General features: G+C 48.9%; 1 protein-coding gene across 1 annotated transcript in view; it reads left to right on the forward strand.

The window, feature by feature from the left end:
* Positions 1-13,070, forward strand: part of PTPRS (protein tyrosine phosphatase receptor type S) — a 256,467-nt gene extending 243,397 nt beyond the window's left edge. Inside the window, 3 exon segments of the mRNA XM_083365216.1 lie at positions 3,893-4,047; positions 9,176-9,311; positions 12,463-13,070. Of these exon segments, the coding sequence (XP_083221342.1) occupies positions 3,893-4,047; positions 9,176-9,311; positions 12,463-12,531 (360 nt within the window). The 3' untranslated portion in view covers positions 12,532-13,070.
* The last annotated feature ends 449 nt before the right edge of the window (positions 13,071-13,519 follow it).

A 13,519-nucleotide genomic window follows, 5' to 3' on the forward strand; every position in this document is an offset into this window, starting at 1 on the left:
TCACTCCAGCCCCCTCCTCCTCCTCCTCTGATTCCTCAGACTCAGCTGCCAGATCCACTGGCCGGCGAGGAATCAGAACACTTGCAATGTTTGTAGCGTCCCCAGGGTCACATGATCAAAATTTGAACACTTGGAAACTGCTTCACGTTTATGACAATTTGCAGTGTCCCGAGGTCACGTGATGCCGTTTTGTGACCTTCCGACAAGCAGAGTCCACAGGGGAAGCCAGAGTCACTTCACAACCATGTTGCTCACTTAGCGACTGCAGTGATTCCCTAAACAACTGTGGCAAGACAGGTTGTAAAATGGGGCAAAGCTCGCTTAACAACTGTCTTGCTTAGCAACAGAAATTCCAGGCTGAATTGTGGTTGGAAGTCTTAATCTTAATCTAATCAGCCAATCCCAAAGTCAAAATTTCATATATATTTTTCCGTCTCAAACACAAAGGCCAGACGCAGTTTCCAGGCAGAACTTGCCTTATAAGCCTGAAATGCTGCACAGCTCAAGTAATGTATCACCTGATCTTCTGAGCAGTGGATGATGGTCAAAGCAGTTTACAAATGCTAAGAGCACCGTCTGCCTATGTGTTGCACCAAAGATCTGAAAATAGCTCAGGCATTATCCTCACCCCTCCGCACAATTAAAGTTAGGGGTTCTGCTTTCATATACATCTCCCCGGGTAACTGTCCAAAGTGGAACAAAACAGAATAACAAGAGTTGGAAGGGACCTTGGAGGTCATCTAGTCCAACCCCCTACTCAGGCAATAGACCCTGTACCATTTCAGACAAATGACTGTCCACTTAAAGACTTCCAGTGTTGGAGTATTCACAGCTTCTGGAGGCAGGTTGTTTCACTGGTTAATTGTTCTGACTGTCAGGAAATTTCTCCTTAATTCCAGGTTGCTTCTCTCCTTGGTTAGTTTCCATCCGTTGCTTCTTGTCCTGCCTTCGGGCGCTTTGGAGAATAGCTTGACTCCCTCTTCTTTGGGGCAGCCCCTGAGATATTGGAAGACTGTTATCATGTCACCCCTCTTCCTTGTTTTTCATTAAACTAGACATACCCAATTCCAGCAACCGTTCAATAAATTCCTTTTTTTTAATTATATTATATCATGATTATCCAAACCCCCTGATCTCCGATCCGTGACTTTTGTTTCAACTTGACAATTCTACAGAGAGAAAATTTAGGACGAGCAAAAAAGATGAAAGGTGTTTTCTAGTTCACCTCTTGCCCCTGGCTTTCCTCTCCCTTCAAAATTACACCACTGCAATGCATAACACACACACACACACACACCCCAGACACACACACCTCTTCCTGAAGTCCCTTTTATTCCATCTGGATGAATTCTGGTATGAAATCCTCAACACACACACACACACACACCCCGCTGTGCTTTCTCTCAGCAGATTGTTCCTCTTTGGGCGGTTTTCATTCTTTTGCATTTATTTCCCAGGGTTTTTCCTTCTTCTGAAGGATGTAAAAACCCACCTCTGCCTTTTCTTTCTCTTTTTTCCCCCCCTCCCTCCCTCCTTGGGTGAGAGACAGTGAGCCATGTCACCCTGAATATTGCTCAATTTTTAAAAAATCCTTACCTTCGTCTCCTGCTCCTGAAAGAAGCGCAGGAAAGTCTTTACCTGAGCCATCAGCGTGACTCGGCCCATAAATTCACTTTCTCTCACCTGAGTATCAGCCTCGCCCCAGACGTGAGAGGTATTTTTATTTATTTTTATTTTAATTCCATTTATATCCCGCCCTTCTCCGAAGACTCAGGGCGGCTTTACAAGCTTAGCAGTAGCCTTCCTTCTATGTATATGCCTGCTTATTAGGGCTTTCACACACACCCCAAGCGGCATTATTACAAAGTCAGCTTAATTGCCCCCAACAATCTGGGTCCTCATTTTACCTACCTCGGAAGGATGGAAGGCTGAGTCAACCTTGAGCCTGGTGGGATGTGAACCTGCAGTAATTGCAGGCAGCTGGTGTTACTTAAGGAGGCATTAGCCCACTGCTCCACCACTGCTCCACCAAGGTAGACCTACGTTGAGTGAGAAGGTCTTGTCCAGGTCACCGCTCAGTTGGCAGCTAAGGAAGGATTGAAAATGGATCTTTTGTCCTTTGCCAGATCCTCAAACTGAGACCTTCGTTCCTTCGTTAACAAATCCTCACGCGTTTTATTTTTATTTTATTTTATTTTTTTCTGGAATTTCTCAGCCTGCCTCTCCTCCTTCAGCTGCATCTCTTGCTTTGGATGCTTTTGCTTTGTTGTGCGGTGTTTTTTTTTTAAATGCACCTAAAAAGGGGGGCAGCGCTGGATGTGGGTAAAGAGTTTTCTGACTACACACATACACACACAAACACACACACCCTGGAATTCTTAACCTATTTGTTTATGTAAAGCATTGATAACGACCAGCTAAGCTAAATCAAGTGATTCTGGGCAGCTTACAAGTGGAAACAAGCCAAGGTTAAAGCAACAGCCAATATTATCAATAATGGCTCAGGTGCCTCACTTTGCTTATCCTGAGTCCAACACCGGGGGAATAAACCATTTTTTTTAAAGCAGGGGTCTTCAAACGTGACCCTGTATTACAGCTTTTCTAAAGACCAGCAGAATCAGAGGAATGTTTTGTGGATGTGGAGCCATGAACATTCCTCGGGTGAGGGATGAGATTAAAACACACACACACACACACACACACACACACACCAAAATAAACTTTATTTGTACTAGAGAAGCAAAAAACCAAATGATCTACAGATATTTCTAATACAGGTAGTCCTCGGCTTATGAGCACAATTGGAATCAGAATTTCTGTTGCTAAGTAAGAGTTGCTAAGCGAGTCGCGCCTCAGTTTTACAACCCCTTTTGCCACGGATAAGCGAGCAGATATAAGGAACGGTTGCTGGAATTGGGTATGTGTAGTTTAACGAAGAGAAGGGTGAGGGGTGACATAATAGCAGTGTTCCAATATCTCAGGGGCTGCCCCAAAGAAGAGGGAGTCAAGGTATTCTCCAAAGCACCTGAAAGCAGGACAAGAAGCAACGGATGGAAACCAATCAAGGAGAGAAGCAACCTAGAACTAAGGAGAAATTTCCTGACAGTGAGAACAATTAAATCAATGGAACAACCTGCCTCCAGAAGTTGTGAATGCTCCAACACTGGAAGTTTTTAAGAAGAGACTAGACACCCATATGTCTGAAATAGTATAGGTTTCCTGCCTGAGCAGGGGGTTGGACTAGATGACCTCTAAGGTCCCTTCCAACTTTATTATCATTATAGATGTTAAGGTAAACACATGGTTATTAAATGAACCCAGCTTCCTCCATTGAGTTTTTCTGTCTGAAGCTGACTGGGAAGGTCGCGAGTGAGCCATCCCGTGACCTTGGGATGCTACAACTGTCATGAACACATGGCTAGCCGAGCGTCGTAAGTGCGAGGACCAGGAGTAAAGTCACTTTTTCCTGTGCCCTTGTTGTTATGTATCCAGTTGCAGGCATCTGCATAGCAACAGCCACTAGGGGGCATTGGCCTGGACGGTTTTGGTGGGAAACCTAGTTTTGGCGGGAAACCTAGGGCCAACCCCATTGGCTGGCTGCCTCCCTGGCCAGGTATATAAGGAGGCCAGGTAGCCCTTGTTCCTCAGTACGCATCCCCCACAATAAAAGAGCTGAACACGTACTCCGGCTGGCGTCTCATCCTTGCGTCGGACCCACTACATTACACTTGTAGCTTGGAACAGTTGCTAAATGAATGGCTGCAGGTCGAGGACTACCTGCGTTCATTCAGGTTTGAGAACTTACTTACTTCCCGAGATACTTCGTTCTCTTGCACCAGTTCTGTTTTTACATCTTCAACTCTGCCTTTTTTTTCATTTTTCTTTTCCCCAGGACGGCCAATCAAGAACCGTGCGTCAGTTCCAGTTCACCGACTGGCCGGAGCAAGGCGTGCCAAAATCCGGCGAAGGCTTTATCGATTTCATTGGGCAGGTGCACAAAACGAAGGAGCAGTTTGGGCAAGACGGGCCAATTTCGGTCCACTGCAGGTATATATACAGCCAAAGCACCTCTTTCTTTCCCCAAACACCAAAGATTTCCTTACCTTGCTGTGGGAGGCAGAAATATAGCCCCCTCCTCATATAACAAGATGACTGTCATGGTTCCGACATATGAAACTCCTCAAAGAACTTCAAGGCGTTGTTTACCTTAAAGAACCTTTATTTCAGTAGCATAGCTTCGGCAAGTACATGGTGGAAGCCAAAATCTGAACTCTCCTCCCCTTAGCACATAGTATCAAGCACCATTCCCTCCTCTAATTAGCAGTCATAAATCACCTTCTCCAATTAGTTTGAATTGCAGGTTTCCCCCTCCCGTTCTCCAACCCACCGGTCTCTTATCATCTCTTATTTCCAAAGCCCCTGAGTTCATACACTTTTACAATATTGTTATGTCTAACTAAACTCCCATCACGTTCCTCCTCCTCCCCCGGCGTCATCTAATTCTAAGACTAAAGCATAGGAAAGAAAAAGGCTGCATCTCCATATGTGGTCAAAGCAAGAACATCCGATGTTAGCAGCAGCATTGACAATGAGGCTGGAACGAACCTGAGACAGGCCCCACCATCGGTGGTGATTTAAAGCTCTGGCTTGAACTTTGCACTGTTTCACAATACGGAGGTATTGTTATTTGTAATCTGCTGGGCTTTGTGCAATGTGAAATTGCAAAGTAGGTGGTTCTGCGGAGATTTGGAACACGAGTATTGTAACCGTGGGAAAAGAGGTTTCAGATCTACACGGGTGTACGTGGAAGCTGCCGCTCAGCACAAAAGAACGAGGAATGGATTTTGCAAGATAACGACTATCTCTGGGCAATCGTTAGAAGAAAGGTATAAAAATGTTAGTTTAAGTCCAGCTTCGGGGCCATTGGCCTATAGCTGTCCTTTTGGAAACTGCTATACCACATGGTCCTCATTGCAATGGGATGATAATAATAATGATGATGATGATGATGTTGGAAGGGACCTTGGAGGTCATCTAGTCCAACCGCCTGCTCAGGCAGGAAACCCTATACCATTTCAGACAAATGGCTGTCCAGTCTCTTCTTAAAAACTTCCAGAGTTGGAGCATTCACAGCTTCTAGAGGCAGGTTGTTCCACTGGTTAATTGTTTTAACTGTTGGGAAGTTTCTCCTTAGTTCTACGTTGCTTCTCTCCTTGGTTAGTTTCCATCTGTTGCTTCTTCTCCTGTCTTCAGGTGCTTTGGAGAATAGCTTGACTCCCTCTTCTTGTTACTGGGCCGTAGCATGTCAGCCACTGAGCCGCACAAAGCCCCATCCACGGGATGCAGGCAGCAGACAAAACCACGCACTCTGCAGTCCGTGGAAAAACCTCTCCACGGAACCAGTCCCTGGTGCCCAAAAGGTCGGGGACCTCTGTGCTAAAGGAAAATAAATCAGCCTTTTTGGTACTTTCTGGCTGTTTATACCAGTCTGTCTGAGCCCAAAATTTCCATTGCTAAGCAAACGTTAAACGAGTTTTTCCCCCTTAGACGATCTTTCTTACCACACTTGTTAAACGAACTGCTGCAATTGTTCAACTAGCGACACGGTTGTTTAAATGAATCTGGTTTCCCTTTGGACTTTGCTTATCAGAAGCTCCCAAAACGGGATCCCGTCAACCCAGGATGCTGGAACCGTCATAAATACGAGTCAGTTGCCCAGCGACCCAGTTCTGATTACATGACCATGGGGATGGTGCAACGGTGGTTAAGTGTGGGGAAAAATGGCCGCAAGTCACTCTTTTCCGTGCCGTTGTGACTTTGAACAGCCACTAAAATGCAGGGTTGTAAGTCAAGGACTGCCTTTGAGAATTTAAAAAAAAAATTACATTGGTGGTCCGGCTAACTTTAAATGAAGGAAAGGAAGAGAAAAACCACTCTGTGATTGATGGTTTAGATCAGGGGTCTTCAAACGTGGCCCTTTCTATGACTTGTGGACTTCAGCTCCCAGAATTCCTCAGCCAGGCGTGCCTGGCTGAGGAATTCTGGGAGTTGAAGTCCACAAGTCATAAAAGGGCCAAGTTTGAAGACCCCTGGTTTAGATTAAAAGCTGATCTGTCCTTGGCAATCCGAAGGGGAAGAGGGTCATAAAAGTCAAGATGTCGGCTGCAACGGGGTGAGCAAAGCAGCCTTTGGACCACAGAGTCCCAGCTCCTATCTTGCCATCTGGAAGATAGCTCTGGATAGCTCCCTTCCCTGGCAGGATTTGTCCTTCAGCCCCCGGACTCAAGCTGAAAAACTGGGCCATTCCCATTGCCGAGACGCCGAACCTTCTTGGGAAAAGGAGCATCTAATGGCGGCGAATTTTTATTTTGCACCACAGGCGTCGCTGACCTCTTTACCGCTCTCCGTGGCGGGCAGATGGTTAGTCCCCGAGCGTTTTAATATTTCCCTTCCCGGAGCTAAAATTAATATAGTTGGGCCGTTCTCTTCTGCTCCTTCGCTTCCCCCTCCACCCACTTCGCCTGCCTGAAACATAAATTGTGAGCAGCTTTTAGTCCCGATCTCCCGCTCACCTGCAGATTAGCAAGAAGCCCTTCCGCCATCGGTTTCATTCCTTTGCCAGGCTTGTTAATTGGTGAAGGATTTCTCTGTAGAGCAGGGAGGAACTAGCTGGCTGAACAGCGCGATGTTGACCTCTTGGTCAATTGCAAAGCTTTAAATTCTCGTTTTCTACAGCTCGGGGGAATAGGAGATTTCAGCAGACTATTGTCTACCAATCAAGGAGAAATGGTGAGCTCAGGATTGAACTGTGAGGCCTTCGGTGCTCTCAGAAATTGGTTATTTTCTTGTAGATGGTTCATTAGTCAAATAAGTAGCATCATCAGTGGGGGGGTTGTGAGGAGGAAGAGGAGGAGGAGGAGGAGGAGGAGAAAAAAGAGGAGAAGGACTGTGGGGTCCTTGGTGCTCTCTGACTTGGGGGTTTTCTTGCAGACGTTTCATTACCCAGCTAGGTAACATCAATGCTACAAGGGTGGGGAGGTTGAATGGAGGAGGAGGAGGAGGAGGAGAACTGTGGGGTCCTTGGTGCTCTCTGAGCTTGCTTGTTGTCTTGAAGATATTTCATTACCCAGCTACGTAACATCATCAGTGCTACAAGGGTGGGGAGGTTGAACGGAGGAGGAGGAGGAGGAAGACTGTGGGCTACAAGGGTGGGGAGGTTGAACAGAGGAGGAGGAGGACTGTGGGGTCCTTGGTTCCCTCTGAGCATGGTGGTTTTCTTGCAGACATCTCATTACCCAGCTAGGTAACATCATCAGTGCTACAAGATTGGGAGGTTGAACAGAGGAGGAGGAGGAGGACTGTGGGGTCCTTGGTGTTCTTGTGAGCTTGGGATTTTTCTTGCAGATGTTTCATTACCCAACTAGGTAACATCATCAGTGCTACAAGGGTGGGGAGGTTGAACGGAGGAGGAGGAGGAGGACTGTGGGGTCCTTGGTGCTCTCTGAGCTGGGTTGTTTCCTTGCAGACGTTTCATTACCCAACTAGGGAACATCATCAGTGCTAGATGGGAGCGTTCAGATCACATTGGTCTCTGTTCACCTTTCCACTCCAAACTACTCAGAAGACCATCTCAGGAACACAGAACCCATCCAGCTTTTTCCTAAGATACCCCGAAGGGTGGGGAGCCCTCCCAGCTTCCAGAAGATAAAATCCCCCCAGACGTTGCTTGCTAACCTATGATTAAAAGCTTTCGGGGATTGTAGGCAGATTACAGATGCTCTGCCTAGGCTTATGGAAATCCACCTTGGCACAGAGAGATCTGTCTCGAGGGTGGTGGACACCATCTGCTTCTCTACCTCTGCTCCTGGCTGTCTAAACTCGAAGAAATCTTGCAACTCCAGCCCAGAACTGGGATGGGGGATAAATTTACAAGCTGTTGGCTCTGTAGTTCCTAGAGACAAATTGGCAGGTCTTCTGATTCGCTCCCAATTCTTTTTTTAAGGCAAGCTGTTTTTCCTTGGCATCCTCAAGTGGGGACAGAGGATGCTAACTGTGTAGGCGGCAGCGTACACAACTGCTTTCCTGGCAAAGGAACTAGAGACCCATTGCGTTATTGATTTATTAAATTTATACCCCGACCATCTCATTCTGAAAAGCTACTCTGGGCAGCTTAACACTTAAAATATTATTATTATTTTTTATCATTTCAAATAACAGAATATTAGGTCTTCTAGTCCAACCCAATGCACTGTTCTGTACCAGCCTACTACCGGCCCTGCAGATAAAGCAGGGACAACCCCTTTACAAGAAGGCAAGAGGCTGGAACTAAGCCTGCCAAATTTATGGACACAAAAGCAAACAGAGCAAAAACAAGACACGAACCATGAAACAGGAGCTATTCAAACGGTTGCCTTCAGCAAACCAGCCCTCCCACGCATTCCCCTTTTATGCAGTTCAGGGCATGGCTTCTCTCTGCCTCCTTCCGAGGTGCCCCATTGCCTTCCTCTATTTACTCCTGATTGACTGCCTCCTGCGTCGGGCGTCCTTGAACAGGGCCAGCTGTGGGTCATCTTCATCCATGCTGTCAGGCTCACACAGCTGGGTCTGCGTCGTGACCAGGTGGGAGGGGCCTGGCTGAGGGCTCTCATCAGCAACCTCTCCAACACCCCCCTCCTCCTCCTCTGAATCGTCTGACCCAACTGCCGAACCCACAGGCTGACCCTGAATCACAACATGCTCAAGCAGAAGACCCTGTACCATTTCAGACAAATGGTTGTCCACTCTCTTCTTAAAAAACTCCAGTGATGAAGCACCCACAACTTCTGGAGGCAAGTCGCTCCGTTGATTTTGTGCTCACTGTCACAGGAAGATTCTCCTTAGTTCTAGGTTGCTTCTCTCCTTGATCCATTTCCATCCTGGGGGAGGCAGCTGCTTTAAAGAGTGCCTTTCTTTCAAGGCCCGTCTCTTGCCTTCAGATCCGAGGCCCTCCGCCGCCCTCATTCTCCTGTCTCGGCAACCCTCTTTGGAACGAGAGAACTTGTAGTCCAGCCTCTTTGGACCGAGGCAGCTTATGGATGTCTTCTTCACGCTTAGCCTTCTGAAAGAAGGCAGTCGACGGCTTTCCCGCAGCCCCCCACACACACACATCGACGCCCCCTCTCTTCTTTCTTGGCAGTGCGGGAGTAGGCAGAACCGGCGTTTTCATCACGCTAAGCATCGTGCTGGAGAGGATGCGCTACGAAGGGGTGGTGGACATCTTTCAGACCGTGAAGATGCTGAGGACACAACGGCCCGCCATGGTGCAGACAGAGGTGAGAAGGAGGGCTTCACTGGGGACCCGCCGCCCCGCCCCAAGACTCGGGAGGATTCGGCCAGGCGCAGGGGTCGGCAACCTTAAACACTCAAAGAGCCAATTGGACCCATTTGCCAGAGGGGAAAAAACATCCGTGCGCACGCGAGGAGGGGAGCTTGGTTGAAGAGTTTAATTAAAAAGAAATAGAGGCTGCTGTGCATGAGTTTTCTCTCTCTCTCCCTCTCTCTCCCCCTCCCTCTCTCCCTCTCTCTCTCTCCCTCCCTCTCTCTCCCTCTCCCTCCCTCTCTCTCTTCCTCTCCCTCTCCCCTCCCTCCCTCTCTCCCTCCCCTCTCTCCCTCCCTCTCTCTCCCTCTCCCTCCCTTTCTCTCCCTCCCTCTCCCTCTCTCTCCCTCCCTCTCTCTCTCTTTCCCTCTCTCCCCCTCCCTCCCTCTCTCTCTCCCTCTCTCCTTCTCTCTCCCTCTCCCTCCCCCTCTCTCCCTCCCTCTCTTTCTCTCCCTTTCTCTCTCCCTCTCCCTCTCTCCCACCCCCTTTCTCTCTCCCTCCCTCTCTCTCCCTCCCTCCCTCTCTTCCTCCATCTCCATCCCCCCCTCTCTCTCCCTCTTTCTTTCCCTCTCTCTCTCTCTCTCTCTCCCTTCTTCTCTCTCCCTTCCCCTCCCTCTCTCTCTCCGATCTTCTGCTCACCTGGCCAGCTGGCTCCAGGCTGTTCTCAGACAAGCTGACACACATTCTTATTGGGCTGGCTCTCTCCTGCCCTGCTCTCTGCTGCTTCCTGTGGAGATGCAGCAAAGGCAGGAGCTCTGCCCAATAAGCTTGTCAGCTTCTCCGAGAACAGCGTGAGGCCACTCTCTTTTACACACAGAGAGAGAGAGAGAGAGAGAAAGAAAGAGAGAGAGAAGGGAAGCGCAAGTGCCTCCCTCTGTCTCTCTCTGCAAATGGCGGAGGAGGACTGGGAGCCACAGGAGAAGGCTAAAAGAGCCGCATGCAGCTCCAGAGCCGTAGGTTGCCGACCCGTGGGCCAGGGGAAAGAAGGGGAGGTTGGCGCTTCTCCTATGACCCCTCCGCCAAAACGCTGCCTCCACCCCATCCTTTCCCTGGCTGCCTCCTTGCTCCAAAATGGGGGCCAGGGTGCGGATGATGTCTGCTGATGGCCATCGAAGATTTCGCCCAGGTTCGCCTGGTGCGCCAGTTGCGGCCCTATCTGAACCGGGATGCCCTGTGTACAGTCACTCATGCGCTCGTGACCTCTCGCCTTGACTACTGTAATGCTCTCTACATGGGGCTTCCCTTGAAGACCACTCGGAGGCTCCAACTGGTACAGAATGCGGCCGCGAGAGTTGTCTTGGGAGTTTCCCGGTACTCCCATGTTACACCTTTGCTCCGCGAGCTGCATTGGTTACCAGTTGTCTTTCGGGTGAGGTTCAAGGTGTTGGTTACGATCTTTAAGGCCCTACATGGCATGGGTCCGGGTTACCTCAGGGACCACCTGCTGCCGGCATCGACTCCCCTCCGCCCTGTGCGTTCCCACAGAGAGGGCCTCCTCAGGGTGCCGCCAGTCAGGGAATGTCGACTGGTGGCCCCCAGGGGGAGGGCCTTCTCTGTGGGGGCTCCGGCTTTATGGAATCAATTGCCGGTGGAGCTCCGGATGGCACCAGACCTTCGAACTTTCCGTCGGGGCCTGAAGACCCATCTGTTCGAATTAGCTGGTCTGGCCTGATGGGGGATTATGGGCTTTTAATTGTTTTTAATCTGTACTTCTGTTTTTAATTGGGCATGGATTTAATTCTTTTTAATTTTTGTATAGTGTTTCTTATGTATGCCCTGTGAACCGCCCTGAGTCCCACCAAGGAGAAGGGCGGTATATAAATCAAATAAACTATTAAACTATAATCAGTCACCCCTTCCATGGAGGGCCCTTTCCTCCTGCGAGGTAGCAAAATCTGGGAGGCTTGATGTAGATTTGCACGCAGGATCTTCCTCAGACAGGAGATGGGGACCATGGGAAGCCCTCTTAGCGATCAAACCAACATCGGACTGCATTTTTCAAAAGAGGCAGAGAAATCCATAGTGGGATGGGGATAATTTGGTACCTGTCTCCAGGTTGTGGCATGCTGGGTGCAGGCCCATCAGTGAATTCCTAGGAGGATAAGGGCAAATTCCCACAAATTCCAATCAGCCAGGAAGCACCCGCTTTACTGATCCAATAAACAAGGACCTGCGTGGGTCTCTAACTGCTTCATTTTGGCTTCTTATGCATTTGTAGGGCAATTTATTTATTTATCAAAATCCATCGCTGCCTATCTCGCTTGCACGCAAAACTGGGCAGTTTACAATCCGATAAACTAAATTATAAAAAGTTTAAAATAGTAAGACAATAAGACATCAGACTTAGAAACAGGAAGATGATGAGTTCTAGTTCCGCCTTAGATGTGAAAGCTGTCTGGGTGACTTTGGGCCAATCACCAGGAGACGGTGAGTTCTAGTCCCGCCTTTGGCATGAAAGCCATCTGGCTGACTTTGGGCCAATCACCAGGAGACAGTGATTTCTAGTCCCGCCTTACCCACAAAAGCCAGCTGGGTGACTTTGGGCCAATCACCAGGAGACGGTGAGTTCTAGTCCTGCCTTACCCACAAAAGGCAGCTGGGTGACTTTGGGCCAAATCACCAGGAGACAGTGAGTTCTAGTCCCGCCTTACCCACAAAAGCCATCTGGGTGACTTTGGGCCAATCACCAGGAGACAGTGAGTTCTAGTCCCGCCTTACCCACAAAAGCCATCTGGGTAACTTTGGGCCAATCACCAGGAGACAGTGAGTTCTAGTCCCGCCTTAGACATAAAAGCTGGCTGGATGACTTTGGGCCAATCACCAGGAGACGGTGAGTTCTAGTCCCGCCTTAGCCACGAAAGCCAGCTGGGTGACTCTGAGCCAATCCCTCTCCCTCCGCCCAGACCACCTCACTGGGTTGTTGTGGCGGAGAAAACGGGAGGTAGAAATTGCGTCGGATATATTTTATGATTTGCTTGGACAAACAGTAAAGGCAGCAGGAGGCAAAGAAATAAAATAAATTGTAGGAATCAATCAATAAGTGAGTAATTGAGCAAAACTCTGTCTGGCAAGTAACCCGGCTCCTCTCTCTTCCTTGCCCCTCCCAGGACGAGTACCAGTTCTGCTATCAGGCTGCGCTGGAGTACCTGGGAAGCTTCGACCACTATGCAACATAATAAGCAAAAGGGAACTTTTCAAAAGCCATTCGTTGTGCAGACTCCTAACACTTTTGCGACCCGAAGCTAGCCTCGACCTTTCTAAATACCTACAGACTGACTCAGAAAAAACAACAACAACAACAACAAAAAGTTGCCTCTCCCATCCATCCACCCGTTCCGGATGCTCCGCCAGGAAGGAGGCAGCCGCGACGCTCCCCCCCCTCCTTCTCCGGAGGCTCCACTGCATCTCCGAAAGGGACTCTCGGCTTGCGTTGGGTAACCCCAGAGCATCCCCAGGTTGGGGCTTTCTCTCCCCCCGCCCCCCACTTCTTCTTCTTCTTTTCCATCTTTTTAAGTGGCGAACTTGTTGTCCGTACCTCATCTGGCGATGACGGTGTGGAGAGCACGCACGGACCGCGTGCACCTGGACCAGGGACCGTGCCAAACTTTTTTTCCTATTTGCGGCAGACGTTGGCCTCGTCCACACAACTTGGAGGACAGCCGTCCGGTTGGAGACAACCGTGGTCAATAAGCAGAGATACAGAGAGAGAGAGAGAGAGAGAGAGAGAGAGAAAACTAAAGAGCTGATGGGTTGAATAGCAAGAGAAGAATTTGGCCCCCAACAAGTCACTTTTTTTTTTTTTAAGGCTTCAGTTGAACGACTAATCTCACGGGCGGACTTAAAGGCGGCCACATTAGGCGTGCAAAATTCAGAGGCAAACCAAGCAAATTTTGCATCAGGTCCGGGGTGGCAGGACTCCGTTTACACACACACACACACACACACACACACACACACCAAGGGGTGGGGGTGGGGGTTTATTTTTGGCTGTCCTGCGGCTTCTTTTTCAGCTTAGCTTCTCGAAACACTTTCAACATTCCTCTCCCTTTTACACCACTGCAACCTCTTTTAACGTCAAAATGCAAACCAGAACAGGCAATAAACGAGTCCTCCCACGCCCCCAGGCATTTCACATTTTTGCAAAAATAATAATAATAATAATAA

Source organism: Vipera ursinii, assembly GCF_947247035.1.
Source record: "Vipera ursinii genome assembly, chromosome: 1".
Classification (NCBI taxonomy): domain Eukaryota; kingdom Metazoa; phylum Chordata; class Lepidosauria; order Squamata; family Viperidae; genus Vipera; species Vipera ursinii.